Source organism: Odontesthes bonariensis, chromosome 17, assembly GCF_027942865.1.
Source record: "Odontesthes bonariensis isolate fOdoBon6 chromosome 17, fOdoBon6.hap1, whole genome shotgun sequence".
Classification (NCBI taxonomy): Eukaryota; Metazoa; Chordata; class Actinopteri; order Atheriniformes; family Atherinopsidae; genus Odontesthes; species Odontesthes bonariensis.
The window spans coordinates 26,695,777-26,712,261 of record NC_134522.1 but is presented as its reverse complement, the minus strand read 5'-3'; the positions used below and the strand labels follow the sequence as shown (position 1 = coordinate 26,712,261).

The following is a 16,485-nucleotide window of genomic DNA, read 5'->3' as shown; positions in this document are numbered from 1 at the left end:
TTTTAATTGTTTTTTGAGGTTTAAAAATGAGGCAATACAGGGAAAAAACCTGAATAAATTACTACTACTGTCATCATCATGTAAATTTTCTTGCTCCATGTTTAATTTTCTAGAAAATACAAAAAAAAGACGTTTTTTTTTTAATAAAGGATCCAGAAATAAGAAAATGAGGCCCTGAGGATTCCTTACACACAGCGTGATTATTTTTTATAAAAATAATCCATCATGACTACAGCCTGAGAAAACCTTTCTACCTTCATGTGATTACTTTCAACTCTTTGCTGAATAAAGCAGAACTCACGAGGGAAAAGAAGCCAGTGCTGTTAGATTTCCTATCTTTTTCTGTCTTCTGTCTTTCACCTTCTTCTCTTTTCTTTTCTCCAACCCCTCAGCTAAATGTCTCCCCCCTCTCTCTGTCTGACTCTTTTCTCCTCTCACACACACCCTCACCCTTCAGCCTCGCCGTCCATCCCACCCCACTGCTCTGTCACACATTCTCTTTCTCTCTGCTGACTTTGCCCTTCCTTGCGTTGCGCCACTCATTTTTTCCGTGACTTTTTTGGGTGCCTCTTCCCTCTCTCCGCCTCCTCCTCCCCTTCTCAAACCACGCGACGCAGCACATCTGACGGCAGCGGTGGTTAACAGAGCCCGTCTCCCTCCCTGCATTGCCGCCACCACAGCAGTTAACTTAGTCCAAACCAGATGTTTGTTTTATTCGCCTTCTCTGGAGGAGGAGGAGGAGGAGGGGGGCAAATGAGAAAGCAAAAGCCGTCTTGGTTTGTGACGGGAGTCTGCCTCTCTTCACATCAAATCAAAAAGAAGGCCTCACCGGATTTAAGGTGGATTTTTTTCAACTCTATGCTTGCACATCAAAAACTGTTTGAAAGGCCCATTGAGACAATGTGATTCTTTATCTAACCTTTATCAACAAGCGAAAAGACGCAGCATCTGAGTTAGTGCAGGTGCGGCATACAGTATGTAGTATGAGCAGAGACCTCCGCTGTGATTTACAGTGAAATCATCAGGTTAATGGGTGTTCATTTGTAGAAGCTGCGGTATCTTATAATGAAGGTCTAGCATTTGAGGAATGAGCTCTTCAATTATACGCTGCAGTGAAAGGAGCCTGTGGGCCCCACAGACCCACCTTATGTAAAAGCTCATTAAACAAGACATATAGTGGAGATTAATTATTAGTAAAATTATCACCGGCTGAGATGAACTCCAGGCAATGAGTTCCAAACTCATCAGAAATGAGGAACACAGTGTGAGGCTCCGGACCCACCTTCAGAACGTTGACGTAGGGAATGCCGTCGGCGCCGTAGCGGCTGCCATTCACCTCGATGTGTTTGAGCCACTGGATGTGCGGCTGGGCGTCGCTGTAAACCTTGCAATGAAACTCCACGTCACTGCCCAGAACCACCGTCTGATTGGCCGGCAGGCCTGCCTGGAGGATGGGCCTGTGGGGAGAACGCTCTGAGAAAAAAAAGAACACGGAATCATTAGCTTAAGTTGTGCAGGGAATGATGTAATGCAGGAAATCAAGACAGTGGTGCTAAATAACCCGTTTTTCTAACGCACAACTCCTGTGGGCTTTTGAACCTACTCGCACAAGTTCATTTTTATTCGCTGTTTACACAGACACAGAGGTGAAAAAGTTTTCGGCGATGTTTACCTAGAACATCCAGCTGGTAGGTGTGGCTGATGGTGCCGTACTTGTTCTGCACCACACAGGTGTAGTTTCCCCGGTCTGATGGCACAGCGCTCTCCATCACCAAGCTCCACTGCTGGTGTCTCAGCTGGCGAGAGGACAGGGAGAGGGGAATGAATTTTAAATCAGGAGGAAACCGAACCATCTCAAGAAATCTAAGGTGGACTGTGGTGTCAGATTTGCCGGCCTGACAGACGGGCAACACACTGTGTAAAATATACACAAAAAAAAAAGAATGCAGTGATTTGCAATCTAATAAACCAATATTTTATTCTCAACAGAACATAGAAAACATATAAAATGTTGAAAGCGAGACATGGCTATTTCATGGACCTCTGTAAGATTCAAGAGATGATCTTTTGTAACCTTCAAAGTGCAGAATTGCTGACCAAATTGAGCAAGAAATAATGGCAGGAGCATTACAGTAACAGAACGTTAGTCGCCTGACTCTTAAACTGAGACACTGCGACGTACAGAGCATTTTCAGGTGATATTTTCATTAGAGCGCGTTCAGTCTGAAAGTATTTTCCTGTCTCAGCCTGCAGCGAGAGTCGACGGAATTTTCTTTGCACTTCTAAAATTGGTTCCGCAGTACCACTCAAGAGCAATCCGTCGCCCAAGAGTGGAAGGGCAAATTTTGCGTGGTAATTCAAACCAGGTGTGGCTGGATGGCAGCGACCGACAGATACTATCTTGGAAGATTCAGAAGCTGCTCGGGAAGTCGGCCCGGCACAGCGAGGCGAGGCGAGGACACAGAACCTGCTACGCATCGACAGGCAGAGTCTCCAACGGGGACGACCTCCTCGGTTCCAATGGAAACGTGCTCCACAGATGCTGCTGCCATGCTCGAGTGGGGTGAACTCCTCGGAAAGAGGTCAGAATTACTAATGACGGGAGTGAGTGATGTCAACAAGGAGGCTTTTCAGGGTGGAACACTTAACCTCACCTGCGTAGGAAAATGTGGCGACCCAGAGAGGGCTGATTGTTTTGACAAACATTTAACCCCACACGTTTGGGTGACCGGCCAGCCATTCACTGAACATATCTATGTATATTTGTAGGCTGAGAACCGCACTCTCCTCCCCCATTTCTTCCCTTTCTGTCTTACACCGTACACTTCTTGACTCTCTCTTGGAGGCGTATTTGGAAAATAAAGGAACAGTGTAAATATTATGCCTAGTGTGCTTTCTGCAGTTGCGTGGTAACATAGACCAGGCCGCCCGCTCTAAGTTGGCAAATGGTTTTTCAGAGTGGCTGGCTCCACCCCGTCTACCCCCTCTCAGCGCTGAGGAGTCAAACTGAAGTCAATGGCTGCTCTTATGAGCAAATGAGTGACGCCTTGTGCTGTGGTCGCAGAGCAGAGGGGAAGAAAAAAAAAATGGCGATGCATGAGCGGGGGAATCTTATAAGGTGGTAAAGTATGGGCTGAAAGTCAGTAAAGGCCAAGACCACCAACAGAAGTAGAGGGACTGGATTTAAAGTTATGGCTTTTGTTATTTGAAAGTATAAAGTTGGCTTCAGGAATAAATGGTAAATGGACTGTACTTGTATCGCGGTTTTCTAGTCTCGCTGACTGCTCAAAGCAATTTTAACACTGCATGCAACATTCACCCATTCACTCACACACTCATACAGCTCGTCTTAGTCTCAGCTATGTGCTTCCTACTACATTCACACACATTCATACACCGATGGATGCATCGGTAGGCAACGTGGGGTTCAGAGTCTAACCCGGGGAACTACCGACCTTCCGATTGGAGGGGGACTGCTCTTTCTGCTGAGCTACAACCACCCCACATAGACTTTATCGGTGCATTTCATTCCATCACATTTATCTGATAGATGTTATTATTTTGCAGATTTGCAGTGAGACATTGTCTGCCAACACTTTTCCATCTGCTTACGGTAGAAAAACGTAACCTTCATTGACACTGTACTTTGATATATCCCTCCACCTGTCCCTTGGCACTTTAATTATTTTCTACATGCATGCCATTGGCCTTTATTAACATGTTACACTGGCTAACCCCTGTTGAACCTGCAGCATTAGTCCCCAAACGTGATAATCCCATCCATTTCAATCATGGCAGATTCCAACCAGAATTAAATTATTAAGCAGCTTATGTTAGAGTCATACGAGGCTTTAAAGGTTTTAGGGCTTTGGCTGTGGATGCATAGAACAGCGCAAGCCATGGGAATTGACAGGGGGTTATACACTGCAAAAAGTGTGCATCTGAAGGAGACATGTAACTTTCAGAGTCTTGGCATGGATGACAGAGGAGTGGGCTGGAATTTGTACTTGGCTCAGAATTTGCAAAGGACACATCTTGGGACTGCATCGTCTGTTTTATTTGACGTTATTGCTGTTTGGATCACAGACCTTGCCTTGGAAAACACTTAAGTTACCTCATCCTATTGGCTGGTTCTGTCACCTATTCTAATTCCAACAAGAATTCCCACCTGCACTGTCAGCTTGAACGCCTTGCAGGCACAGGCATTTTTTGTAGTGTGGTAGTTGTCTGAGAAAACACAGGAAGCACTGTTCCCTTTATAGTCCATACCCTCCGTCTTCACCTCGCAAAATAGTCCTGTCAGAACCGGCGGGGCCAGTTACCACAATTTATGACTGTGCCAGAGTGGACCAGTGGGCTGGATCTCTGCTACCGTCTAATTTGACCCACAGAGAAGGAGGAAACAGATAGATGCGGCCCTAAGGGCTGGCTATTAAAGCTGGCAACGTTTGTGGGTCTGTTTCCCGACTTTGCCTCTGCTTGACATTGTGTCAACATGTAGGAGAAGACTGTAAAATTGAAAGAAAGAAAGTTCAGTGCTGGGAAAAAAAAGGGTAATAAAACCAAATAAACAGGATAATCTGTCTTTTGATATCCATGGTGAATTGGGGTAAAAACGACAGGGGAGAAAAGAGCATAATATGGCTGGTCTAAAATTAAAAAAAAGAGTCCAGAAATAATCTTGCAAAAGCAGAAATTCCTATGTAGCCAACAGAGACTCACAGTCCAGGCTGTGTTCAAATCTGGACTGGAAAAACAAGGACTTAAACTGCTTAAAGTCTTAAAAAGTAACAGTGTGGAGCCAGTTTAAAAGCCTGCCTTGGAAGCTTGTCAAAATAGAGATTGAAACATCTGCTAAGTGCCAAGCAACCTGGATGGAATGAAACACAGTAATGACATTGTCGAAGTCTTGCAGTTTAGCATCAACACAATAAAATCCCTTCCGCCGTATGTTGCAGCACACTACAGCATTAGCTGTAGGTGTCAAAGGCTCAGGCAGCCTCAATAGGGCGAAGACACACCCACCTCTTGCCACCTCCATCTGATGGCTCAATAGAGGGCTGAACTCTGACCTTGAGGCCTTGCCCCTCCACAATGGAGAGCGCCACAGTTGTCTGGGAAGGCGCACAACGCTCCAGGACGTCGCCCTGCAGGAATTTTATTTTCCATTTCACAAATGAGCCTCACATCCTATCTATCGTTTCATTTCGTTCCAACAAATGTTCTGTGTAGTTCTCTTGCATTACACAACACCTCGAAGGCTGAACCGAATGTCTGAGTGAACGCGGTAAAGAGCAGACAAAAATCAAAAGGCACTAAATTCAAGCCACCAAGAGGATGGATTTTCCTGATAAACTCTGTTTAGAATATTTTTTTATATGTACATATCATTTGTCTACAGATAGGCATCACTTTCAGGTGCTGAAAGCATTCGTATCATTATGGGACAATAGCACTGTTCCAAAGAGCCAGACTGACTGATAAAAGCCTCATCAGCAGCTCTTAAATGGAGCCTGAGCAACATGTCTGACAGGCATTACTGCCCTAAAAGAAGTGTATTTACACACAAAAAAACTTTAAATAACTGGTATTAGAGACCACCAATTTTTTCCCTCTTTCTTCTTATCTCTTATTGTGATTTATTTTTAACCTTCTGTCTCCTCTGCCCTGAAATGCCACTTCAGAAAGCAAGAGGAAACAATTCAGGCTCTTCACATTTGAGCAAAAGAGAAAAGAAGAAACTGCTTCTTTCAAATGCGTGTTTTCAGGGAACAAAGGCTACTTTCCACCACTCTGCTGTGAAGACAGGGAGCATTTCTGTCGGTGGGCTAATGGTCGGTAATGCTCCACTCATACGGTAGCTTTCTCTCACACTTCTGCAGCTCTGAGGGCATTTAGATTAAATGACAAACTGGCTGGTGTTTAGTGCTGGCTGGAGAGTACTTCACTGTGCACATCAGCATAGATCAGTTAGTAAGTCACTTAAAGTCCCACACACATGCCCCGCTTTGAGAGTGACAAACTAGTCGCATCACCCGTCCAAAGTTAAAAAATACGGCTCAGCCAGCCCGGCCTTCATTCAGGCAGGATTAACTACGGCTGTCAAATCAAAAATGATCTTGTCATTTGAAAAGGGATGCAGGAGGAAGACGTCTTCACCTTGAGGACCCTGGTGGAGAAATAGAGTCTTTAGAAAGCCATTGTCAGGCTGTCAGGAATCAGAGTCCCCCCCTGTCTTCCACCCATCTACTCCCGGCCTGGCCGGATGAACTCATCACAGGCAGATGTGAAGTGGGGTTATGAGGTCTGTGACACGGGGCGACAGAATGCTGTCTGTTAAATTCTGTCTATAACTCGTGTCGACACAAAGACAAATCAATCATCAGCTGTTCTTTTAAGACTTAATATCGCTGGGCAACTCTCTGCCTCGTTGTTAAGTATTTAAGTAAGTTTTTATTGCCTCGCGCGATTTTCTTTTAATACGATTATTACTTCCTCTATTGTGTGGTGGTACTCTAAGCTTATGTTATGGAAAGAAAAGTTGGCTTAATTGTTGTGGGCGTTGCAAGTTATTTCTGAGATCAACTAAGTTGATTCTTGTACTTTTTGCAGCTTTAACAGTGTTTTTTTTCTTACATTTCAAGATGCTACAAAGACACATCTCAATTTGAACACTTTGTACCGTGCTGGTCAGCAGAAGTTTTGACATTAGGTTGGGGGTAGAGCTGTTGGTCCTGCCCCCCCCCCGAAGCCTGGCTATGTCACAGACTTGTCTGTCATCCAGCACTCCGGTTCTATAGAGGATGACCTCTCCCTTCACCTCCCTCAAGGCCAACAGTGGCCACATGGTGATCAGCTAACTGGATTTTAAAACAGCTTGGGGACAGAAGGGAAGGGAGGAGCGTCTCGATAAAAACACATGAAGAGAACATCTTAATCTGCCAAAATGGACATCAAAATTAATTACGTGCGCTACATGTCCAAGCGTGTAGAAACATCTCAATAAGGCATCGACCACCTCTGAACATCTTGATGTGGATAACACTGAGCTTTCAATTATGAAGGAGATAAATGGTTATGTAGATGAAAACTTATCCAAAAAAAATAAAAATAAAACAGAATGATATCAGAATATTGAGATTTTTCATCAGAAATCCTCTTGAATATCATACTGATGTGCACAAAACCCATCCAACAGCAGCAAGAGAAAAAAAAATGGCTTTAAAGCAAAAAGACTGCAAGTTGTTTAAAGGCCGAGCCTCAAGAAACACCGTTCAAACTGTCAGTTCTGCATGGAAGGATTAGACGAGTGGTGACAAAATGTCTTTCTTTGTGAAGAGTAACAACCAAAATAAGAAAAATTAAAACCTACTCAATACTATTCCTGTTTTGCTTTAAATCTTTTGCAGTGCAGCCATACAGCTGTTGGCAAACATTTGTGACAGAACCAAACCAACACATACCACAAATATGACGCGTCCTGTTTGGTTGGACACTTATCCTATCCAGGGTGAGGGCAGGCTGTGGTGACTAAACTTACAGTTAACCCTGAGAAGAGCACAGAGCAGATAATGTACGGGAATCCTAATGGCCTTCTAATGACTTCAGGTGCCTTTGAACTAAATACCAAGCAGAACCAAACAGGCTGAAGAAACATGTCCTAACAACAGCTGATAAGCCTGAAAGTCTCCACCAGTCGGTGAGCACTGAAAAATCCTTTTAGATGAGAAATTGAAACATGCCTAAGTGGCAAAAAAAAAGAAAGACCAGTTTTCTTCTGTTTGTATGTTTAAGATTATCATGACCTGGACGACTGATCAACACCAACAGTTACAGAGTCTCTGAGTCTGATGGGGACTGGGTAGCTTCTTGAAGTCAAACAAGCCTTTAAGGGATTTTTCTCTGCTTGCATCAACACAGCAGATATCCCTTCAGTGTAAAGTTTCACAGATCTTTCAATCCTCTAGGTTTTTACTCAGACTTTTAAAGGCTAATGTTGACCGTTAGCCACATGGGCAACATTTTACAAACATTTGACCAAACTCTTGAACCATCGCTGAATCGTTACATCTCGGATGATTCCTGAAAAAGCTCTTTTTGTTTCACAGCTCACACGGACACAATTCCAGCACAAAGTTGACAGGACCTGACACATGAAGAGCTTACTTTCTGACTACTATGTAGTCAGACACCGGGTGAACAGGTGAAAGAGCTCTGAGCGGTCAGTTCGAGATTAATTTGCTGCTAACAATGTAGATATACCTTATCATCAGCAAATCGTCATGTGCACTACACATGCAAAAAAGTTGCTGTCGGGAAGCCACTTCAGACCAAGTTGGGGTGTCCTGAAGGCTGGTGACAGGTGTGTGTGGATCTGTGTGAGTGTGAGTGGGGACAGAGGGAGAGAGACAACTGCTGTTGGTCTGCTGGGAGCAGATGTTGGAGATCTCTGTAAACTGTTAATAGCTGCGGGATCTCATTACATTTAACTCTTTAAAGGCCAAAGTTCCACGGGGGGAGAGAAACGTCTGCCAGTGCTTCACTGACCGCCTGACCATGTTTACTCTGCTGACATCGGAGGATGCAACTGTAGCGCCCCTCAAGACAATTTCGTTGGCTACTTTGCTTCCTTGAACAAAAACTGTTTTAACAAACCACCATTAACAGGACAATCTTTAAAGATTCAAAAAATATGAGAACAGAAGTCTTAAAATATTAAGATCTTTAAATGTATATTTATCTCCCTTAAATGTCTCTTTATTAAGGCATTATGAGCTGAATTAGACACAGGGTGGAATGAGCTCCAAAGATTTAACATCTCTGGGTATCATTTTACAAGTTACATGCCTCCAATCGGCTTGAATTGGACTATATTTTTTAAGTGCCTTGAGATGACATTTGTTGTAATTTGGCGCTATATAAATAAAACTGAATTGAATTGAATTGAAAATGACTTTCAGTTTATTTTGAACTAAACACACATCGTTTTTGTCTCTTGTTCTTACAGCTAAGGGCCATTAGAGGAACAAGCCTTGTGAGTTTAAGCGGTGCCATTCCACACGAGAACCCCCCGTTTAAGAGTGAATTCGATGACAAAACTGAATACAACAGCTGTTTGCCTTACTGTCAACGCTGAACTATCACCCAAGCATGCACCAATCTGAGGAGCACTCTCATTTCAGCAACAGCAGCTTGACTCCTTAAATTTATTTTGGGCGGTGGGGTTTGGCTCCGTGGCGTGCTTTCTGACCTTTATTTACCGTGAGAAGATTCACAGAGCATGGCTTTCTTTCAGCACACACCTTCACACTCCTCCAGTTATGGAAATTCACACCAGGGAGCATCGCAACACTCATCTAATGATGGACTCCTCTACACTACCAAGGGATTAAAATTCCTTGCGAAAAGAAATTTAGAAAGTAGCTCAAGCGGGGCAGAGCTTGACCTCTTCCAGGCAGTTTTTTTGTGCAAGTGAGAAGGTTGGAGTCCATAAATCATAGCCATGCTCCTCTAACCTTTAAGTGTTAAAATGTTTTTCCTCTCACCTTGATGCCTCCCATCCTCTGCTCGCCCTTGAACTCTTTGCCATTCTTCAGCCAGCGGATGGTGGGTATTGGGTTGCCGGCCGCAGCACAGCGGAACTTTACGGTGTTTGCGGCAGGGACAGCGAGGAGCTTCTTGTCCATCCGTTCGGGCCTGGTCCAATATGGGGCTTCTGTTGGTCAAAGCAAAGAAAATAGTGCTGTTTTAGTTTTTGGAAAATGACTTCATTAAAACATATAGCTACATATAATACGTGTGTGGTTTGGCACTTTGGCTTTAGAGCCGTGATGAACAGGAAGGTGGATGGCTTTGTCTGACTTTTGCTCCCTGAGGAGATGCTGCTCTCTCCTCCAAACAAATCCGTCCTATGTTTTCCATTTTATTGTGTACTCTTAGATCATAGAAACTTTTGGGGAAAGACCCTCCAAGAATTTATAGTTACATGATGTTGTGATTGCAAAAAGATGGCACAGATGGGACAACTTGCTCCCCTGCCCTGTTTTGAAAGTGGTGCATCTTGGATGAGTTACGCACGTTTCCAGAACAGATGTGAGATTGTGGTTTTTTGCAAGAGATCTTCCTTCTTTAGAATGCAAAGAGCACCAACACTGTTTACAGAGACTGACATGAACTTTAAAGTTTAAAGCGAGCCTGTGTGTTTTTTTCAAATAAAAATTTTGACTTTGATAAGATTTGGGGCCTTGTAAGGCGTGCATACAGAATCCATCAGCAAAGACTTCCCCATCGCCATGTGTAGGAAAGTCCCCGAAGCTCAAACGCTGCTCTGCAATGTGAAGCCCAACCTGGTGTCCAAAGAGATACCGTTAATTTTGTGACGTGAAACACAGTTTGACAGATTTTGAAAGAACATAACGTTGGAGCCTGAAGCGTCCCAAAACATATCATCTTCATCCCCCTGATAACAATACAAGAGTTCATCCGAATCGTCCAAACCTGAGATTTTGGAAACCCGTCAGGCCGATTTATTGAGTTGTATTGAGAGGACGCCGGACAAAGAGAGCGTAGCCAGTCAGACAGGCTTATTGTTCCCGCTGTGTGAGAGCACTGAGGCATGGCTCACTCACCCTCTTTATAGGTCTGTGTGTGTGTGTGTTTCCCAGGACAAAAGCTGGGGAGGTAGCTGACCGGTCATCAGATGTCTCTTTTACTTTCCAAACACAGGAGGAGAGAGGGGAGCAAATTACCATCTCAATGGCAGCGCTTGTGTGCATGTTTGCGTGTGTGAGTGTGCGCTATCAGACTGGGATTAGCCAACAGTTAAAAAGGTAATTCTGGCCCTCGACACCACATGGGCAGCTTTTAACTCCTCAGTGTAAACCAGGTGAGATGTCAATCACTGCTGAACATAAAGCCTGAGCTGGATCGACTACACGTGTGAGCCTGTTCATCGTGATGCCGGCGGTGTTCTGATACATTTCAGACACAGATTACTTTGGCTCCAGCTTTACAGAGTAATGACAACCAGACTCAGGGAGATTTTCAGTGATGAAAGACGCAGACGTATCTTCTTAGAAAGCAAACAGAATGTCACTAAACTCTATTAAACAGACAGTAAAGTGTGTGTGTGGAGAGTTAGCGAGACTTCTCAGCTTGCAAAGACAAACACTCTCCACGTGGAGCCACACACACACAAACTGCTTCCACCTCAAAAATGAACTATCTGTTAGGTTTCATCACTCCCCTCCGTCTGTCTCTTCTCTGTCTCTGCGTATGTGGAGCAACTCGCACAGTGTGGGACAACCCTCCAAGGAGTCTGAACACATTGTTTTCTTGGCATCGTAATCAGCCACACATACACACACGCAGTTAAACAGAAAAACACACAGTTTTTAAACAGTCTCTCTCTCGATGTGTGGTCCTGCTAGTCCTGAACTCATCTGGGCCTGAAAACACCTTCCTGCTGCTGCTGAACCTTTGGCCACAATGACGTCTTTGGCTCAAAATAGACGCCGACGTGGATTCAATACAAGCTAGAGAAGTCTCTGTGGTTCCACATAACACACAAGACTGGTTTATTCAGTGACCTTTAGCTGCTGAGCGCCACTCCTCAAAACCACCTGTCAGTCAAACAGAGTGGGCGCAACTGTGATGTCTTTTTCCTAAATTTGCTGGCAATAGATTTTTTTTTTCTACTTACACCCCATGAAAAACGTTGTCCTGTGTACAAGAGTTGGTGACAGGGTGCAGCAAAGGCTAAATAGAATATTTGGATCTTTAAAAAAAGAAAGCTGCGGAAACAGATGTTCACCCATTTTCTCTTTCAGGTAGGTTCTTTAAAATTCACATGGAACATCAAATTACCTAAAACAGACGGTCACTCAACATGATTTTCGATCACATGAAAAATCAACACGAAGTCCCCCTCCCCTAGATGTCAAGTTTTTAACCTTGCTAACATGTCCATCAGACACTTTTTTTATGTATTACAGCACATACCGTAAGTAAAAATCTGCCGCTAATGATACGACAGAAGATTTCCACTTGGAACCTGCAGAGAAACACCTACAGTCTCATAAAAGTGGGGTCAGACAGCCACATAGAAAATCAAAAGAACTAATCCTAAGTTCTTGCTTGCATTTCTTTGTTTTTGTAAGTCTGAGATTGTGACAGAAAGACGTCCCATTTGGATAAAGAGCTGCTCTGCTCTAATAAATTCTGCATTTTAAACGCACAGCATCATATGACAAAACCACCATCCACTTAAGTAAGACAGTGATTTTGGCTACATTTACGTGTTTGATACTGACTTAGAGAAACTTAGAAATAGTAGAATACAAGTCAGCCTTGCAGGATGTCATTGTCAGTGGATTTTTGTTTCTGGTGTCATATTTTATCAACAACCTCTAGTTATTGACTAGCGCCTCCTTGCTAGGCCAGATGAGCACCCGCTAGCCCCCATGTGAGTTAGCTTAGTAGCTTGCCCGAGTTTCTCATTTCTTGCTGGCCAGAGATGTGGGTAGAGCAAGAATAGCATATTCATAAATTCCCATTACCTCACTGAAGAAAAATACCCAAGCCATTTTAAGGTATTTTTTTGTTATTTGCAAAATCTTTCAATTGTACAATTTTTTGGAATACATGTAATTTTTTTTAAGAGATAAAAAATTGCTGAAATGAAACTTGAACAGACATGTTCCCCCCGTGTATGCGTGGGTTCTCTCCAGGTACTCGCGCTTCCTTTCACTGTCCAAAAACATGCATGTTAGCTTAATTGGTGTCTCTAAAAATCGTCACTAGGAGTGAGTGTGAGTGTGTGTCTTGTTTGTCTCTGTGCGTCCCTGTGACGGACTGGCAACCTGTCCAGGGTGTACCCCGCCTCTCGCCCGATGACCGCTGGGATAGGCTCCAGCCCCCCCGCGACCTGACCGACGGATTAAGAGGGTATAGAAAATGGATGGATGGAAACTTGAACAGCTTACACGAGAAAGGCGAAACGGACACTTTCCACTCTAAGAATAAAAGTAAAGGCTTCTTTTGAAATCAGTTTACAACAGGCATTATTTTGATTTCATGTCAGCATGTTTTTTGTTTACTGCAGAGTCCTGTTTTGCATGCTCAGCCAGACCCAGGGATCTCATCCCGTGTCTAATTTTATGGATGGTATTTCCTCAGTGAAAGGGAGAAGGGTTTACAGAGAGGGAGCCGAAAGAGGGGGGGCTCAAAACAGATACTGATTAACCTCCGCTGGGATGGGATCTCCACATGACCCTGCCCTGCATGGATATGCAGTTGCTGTAGTGGAAAGTGGTTTACCATAACATCTTCTCTCAGCTCTGCAGTTTCATGTCCACCTGTCAGCTGCAGAGGTTAACCGGGCAGGGAAATCTCTCCGGGAGCCTAAAAATACTCAACGGAGTTCCAGCTTGGTTGGTTTATGTTTGATAACAGATTCCAAAGTGTGGCTAAAGGAACCTCTGAAGCTCAATCCGTGGGGGGGAGTTTCATTCCACACAAAGTCTCACACCCTTTATTACAACGGTAAACAGCGTGATCTAAACTCATGGATCATCTGTACAAACAAGTACAAACGCAGACGTTACAGTTTTTTATGGAACTACGAGTTCTGCATATTCATCACCTTCACTACACTTGCACAGGGGAGGGTTTTATGTGTTAGAGAGGAACATTTCAACTAATTTTGTTGAAATCTGGTTCTCGTTAAGCCACCTTGAGAGAAAATTATTAAAATTTAGGCAGGATCCATGTTTTTTTTTCTACATTTTTGTACTGGGAGATTTTTTTTAAAGGCCTTATGATATTTTCTCATGAACTACTAATTTGGAGGACAGACATCTGGCAAAATGATTGCACAGTGTGTATTTTGATGGGGATCCAGAGTCAGATAAAATTTTTCTGATTACTTTCTGCTATTAAAAAAACAAGATTAGTGGATTGTGCAGCCTTGGCAGGGGTGCTGTTTAAAAAAAAACAAAAAAACAAAACAGAAAATGACTGCATTTATCTTGTATTTGAAATATGTGTTGCCGTAACAAGTGCTCCACACACTTTGAAATGTAGCCCCTTACAGCCCTTACAGCCCTCTCTAACTCTCCCTCTGACTCCTGGCTCTGTGTTGCAGATCAGAGAAGCGTGACTGGGACTCTTCTACCAGTCTGACTGTAGCGCAGCAGCAATTAGCTGCAGCAGGACACGGAGCAGCGCCGAGGGCACAAGGCCCTTCAGCGCTGAGACACCGATCTGGGTGAAGGGGGGCAGAGAAAAGGGGGGGGGTGTTTTAATTGTGTAATTGTATAATTTGCCCTCACTGACGCCTGCGAGCACACAGGCAGATTTCATTACAGATTACACTGGGGCTCTTTGAAGGCACGCTGCCCTGGAGGGCCTGCAGGGACTCAAGGCAAACAGAACTGGAGGAATGGAGGCTGCGGAGCAGCGTAGTGTGGCCCGGCGTCCGGCTCTCTGCTCTCCTGCCAGGGTAAACAAGGAGGCTGCATAGCTCCGGAGCACAGCAGAGCACAGATTAGGCTCTGTTAACATTCCTTCCCCCCCGACACACACACACACTACCCTTTCATTTCACGCAGGCTCAGAGTGGCATACTGCTTCCCACTTAAAAATGCTCACTTAAATAACTCAAACTCATCGTGTGAGGGCAGAAGATGGTTGAGTGTCTTACCTTTTTTATTTGCTCTGTCTGCTCAACATCTCTGAAGCATTGAATTTTAAAATGCTGTTGAATTTTGTCACTTTAAATGAGTGATCAAAGATCAGAAGCTATAATTCTCCCACTAAAGGTGATTAAGGACGATGTTGCCCACAGGGTACGTTGGGTACACATGTTTGTGGACACCTTTGTTTAGTTTTCATCTCATGATGTTGTTTTCGTAAGAGACTCTACTTTCTACTTGCTGTCACTGTTTCTTTTGAACTGTGTTTCAGAACGAACATGTCAAATTTTGAACTCAACACAATTTGGACAACAGCATCATTCTAATAAACAAACGCCTTTGTCTGTTCACTCTCAGCCCTTCCCAGCTCACTCAAAGTTCCAGTGAGTAATATTTAGGACGATCTGTTGGCAGAGGCGAGCAGCCATGGGAAAAAGAAGGTACACCCTCTTTTTTCACCCTCAATGTTTAGGTTTTACATTTTAGGACATAGGAAAAAAAAAAATCATCTGATCTTTTCTTAGTCTTCAAATGATATAAATATAACTCAGACTGACAACGGTACACAACATGTTACACTGTGCCATTCTTTATTTCACAAACACTAAGTTAAAACGCAGAAACAGAGTGTGAAAAACTAAGCACACCCCACGATTCAGTAACTTGCAGCGTCACCTTGAGCCGTATCTTTTTTTCTCTATGATATGATCAGTCTCTCACATCATTGTGGATTCATTCTAGCCCACCCTGCTTAACAGTGCCGCTTGAGTTGATCGAGATTTGCGGACACAACTTTTCAGTCAAGTTGAGATCTGGACTTTGACTGGACCATTGCGACACCTTGATACTTTTCTGTCTCTGTCATTCTGTTGTAGATTTGCTGCTGTGTTTGGGATCATTGTCCAGTTGTGTGACCCGATGGCAAATGGCCTCACATTTGACTCTGCAATACTTTGGTGTACCATGGTTCATGGTTCTGTAGCTGAAAAGCAAGCCCCAATCAACAGCCCTCCACCACTGTGCTCGATATGAGGTGTTGTGCTGATTTGCTGGGTTTGGTTTTCTCTAAACATAGTGCTGGTGCATGGTTTTATGATCAAACTTTTGTACTTTGGTCTGGTCTCTCCAAAGGACATCGTTCCAGAAGTCTTGTGGTTCGTTCAGATGTAACAGACCTTAGTCATGCTGCCATGTTCTATGTAGAGAGAAGAGCCTTTCTCCTGCATTCCTTCCAAACAATCCATACTTGATCAGTCTTTTTCTAATTGTGCTGTCATGAACTTTAACATTTAACATGCTAACTGAGGCCTGTGGAGTCTGAGATGTAGCTCTGTTTATTCTCTGAGGACTGCATGGTCTTCGCTGGGGGTGAACTTGAACCTAATGTTCAGAGCCTGTGATGACCAGAGGATTTTTCTTCTGTCCTGATACATAAAATCTTAAAATTAAAAGACAGTGTACTTTTTTTCCCGCTTTTTTAATGTTTGTGGAGGACAAGCTCATGTCTGCAGCAGCTTTGCTTCAACTCACATCCTCAATTAATCCATTTTCCTTTCTCCGCCTTTCCCCTTCTCTTACTTTCCAAGTCTCTGTCAATCAGCAAAGACTTTTCTGCTCCCACTCCTCATTAATAGTTTGACTTTTTCACCATCTCCACATCTTGGAACTCTCTGCTTGTAGATGTGGATGCTCTTCCGCTGACTACCAGGGGCTCTCTGTCTGGCTGTGTGGCTTGTCACATGGCTCCTTCCTGCTACAGTCGGCTAATTAGCGGTGGCTTAGCGGACATTAA

At 43.8% G+C, this 16,485-nt stretch overlaps 1 protein-coding gene across 5 annotated transcripts in view; it reads right to left on the bottom strand.

The window, feature by feature from the left end:
• The window catches only part of fgfr3 (fibroblast growth factor receptor 3), a 66,591-nt gene that overhangs the window by 19,561 nt on the left and 30,545 nt on the right, over window positions 1-16,485 (bottom strand). For all 5 annotated transcript variants that reach the window (XM_075448445.1, XM_075448444.1, XM_075448446.1 and 2 more), the window contains exons 5-7: window positions 9,546-9,715; window positions 1,673-1,796; window positions 1,283-1,473 (exon numbers count right to left, since the gene is read on the bottom strand). In XM_075448445.1, coding sequence (XP_075304560.1) covers window positions 1,283-1,473; window positions 1,673-1,796; window positions 9,546-9,715 — 485 coding nt within the window. The remainder of the gene's footprint in view (window positions 1-1,282; window positions 1,474-1,672; window positions 1,797-9,545; window positions 9,716-16,485) is intronic.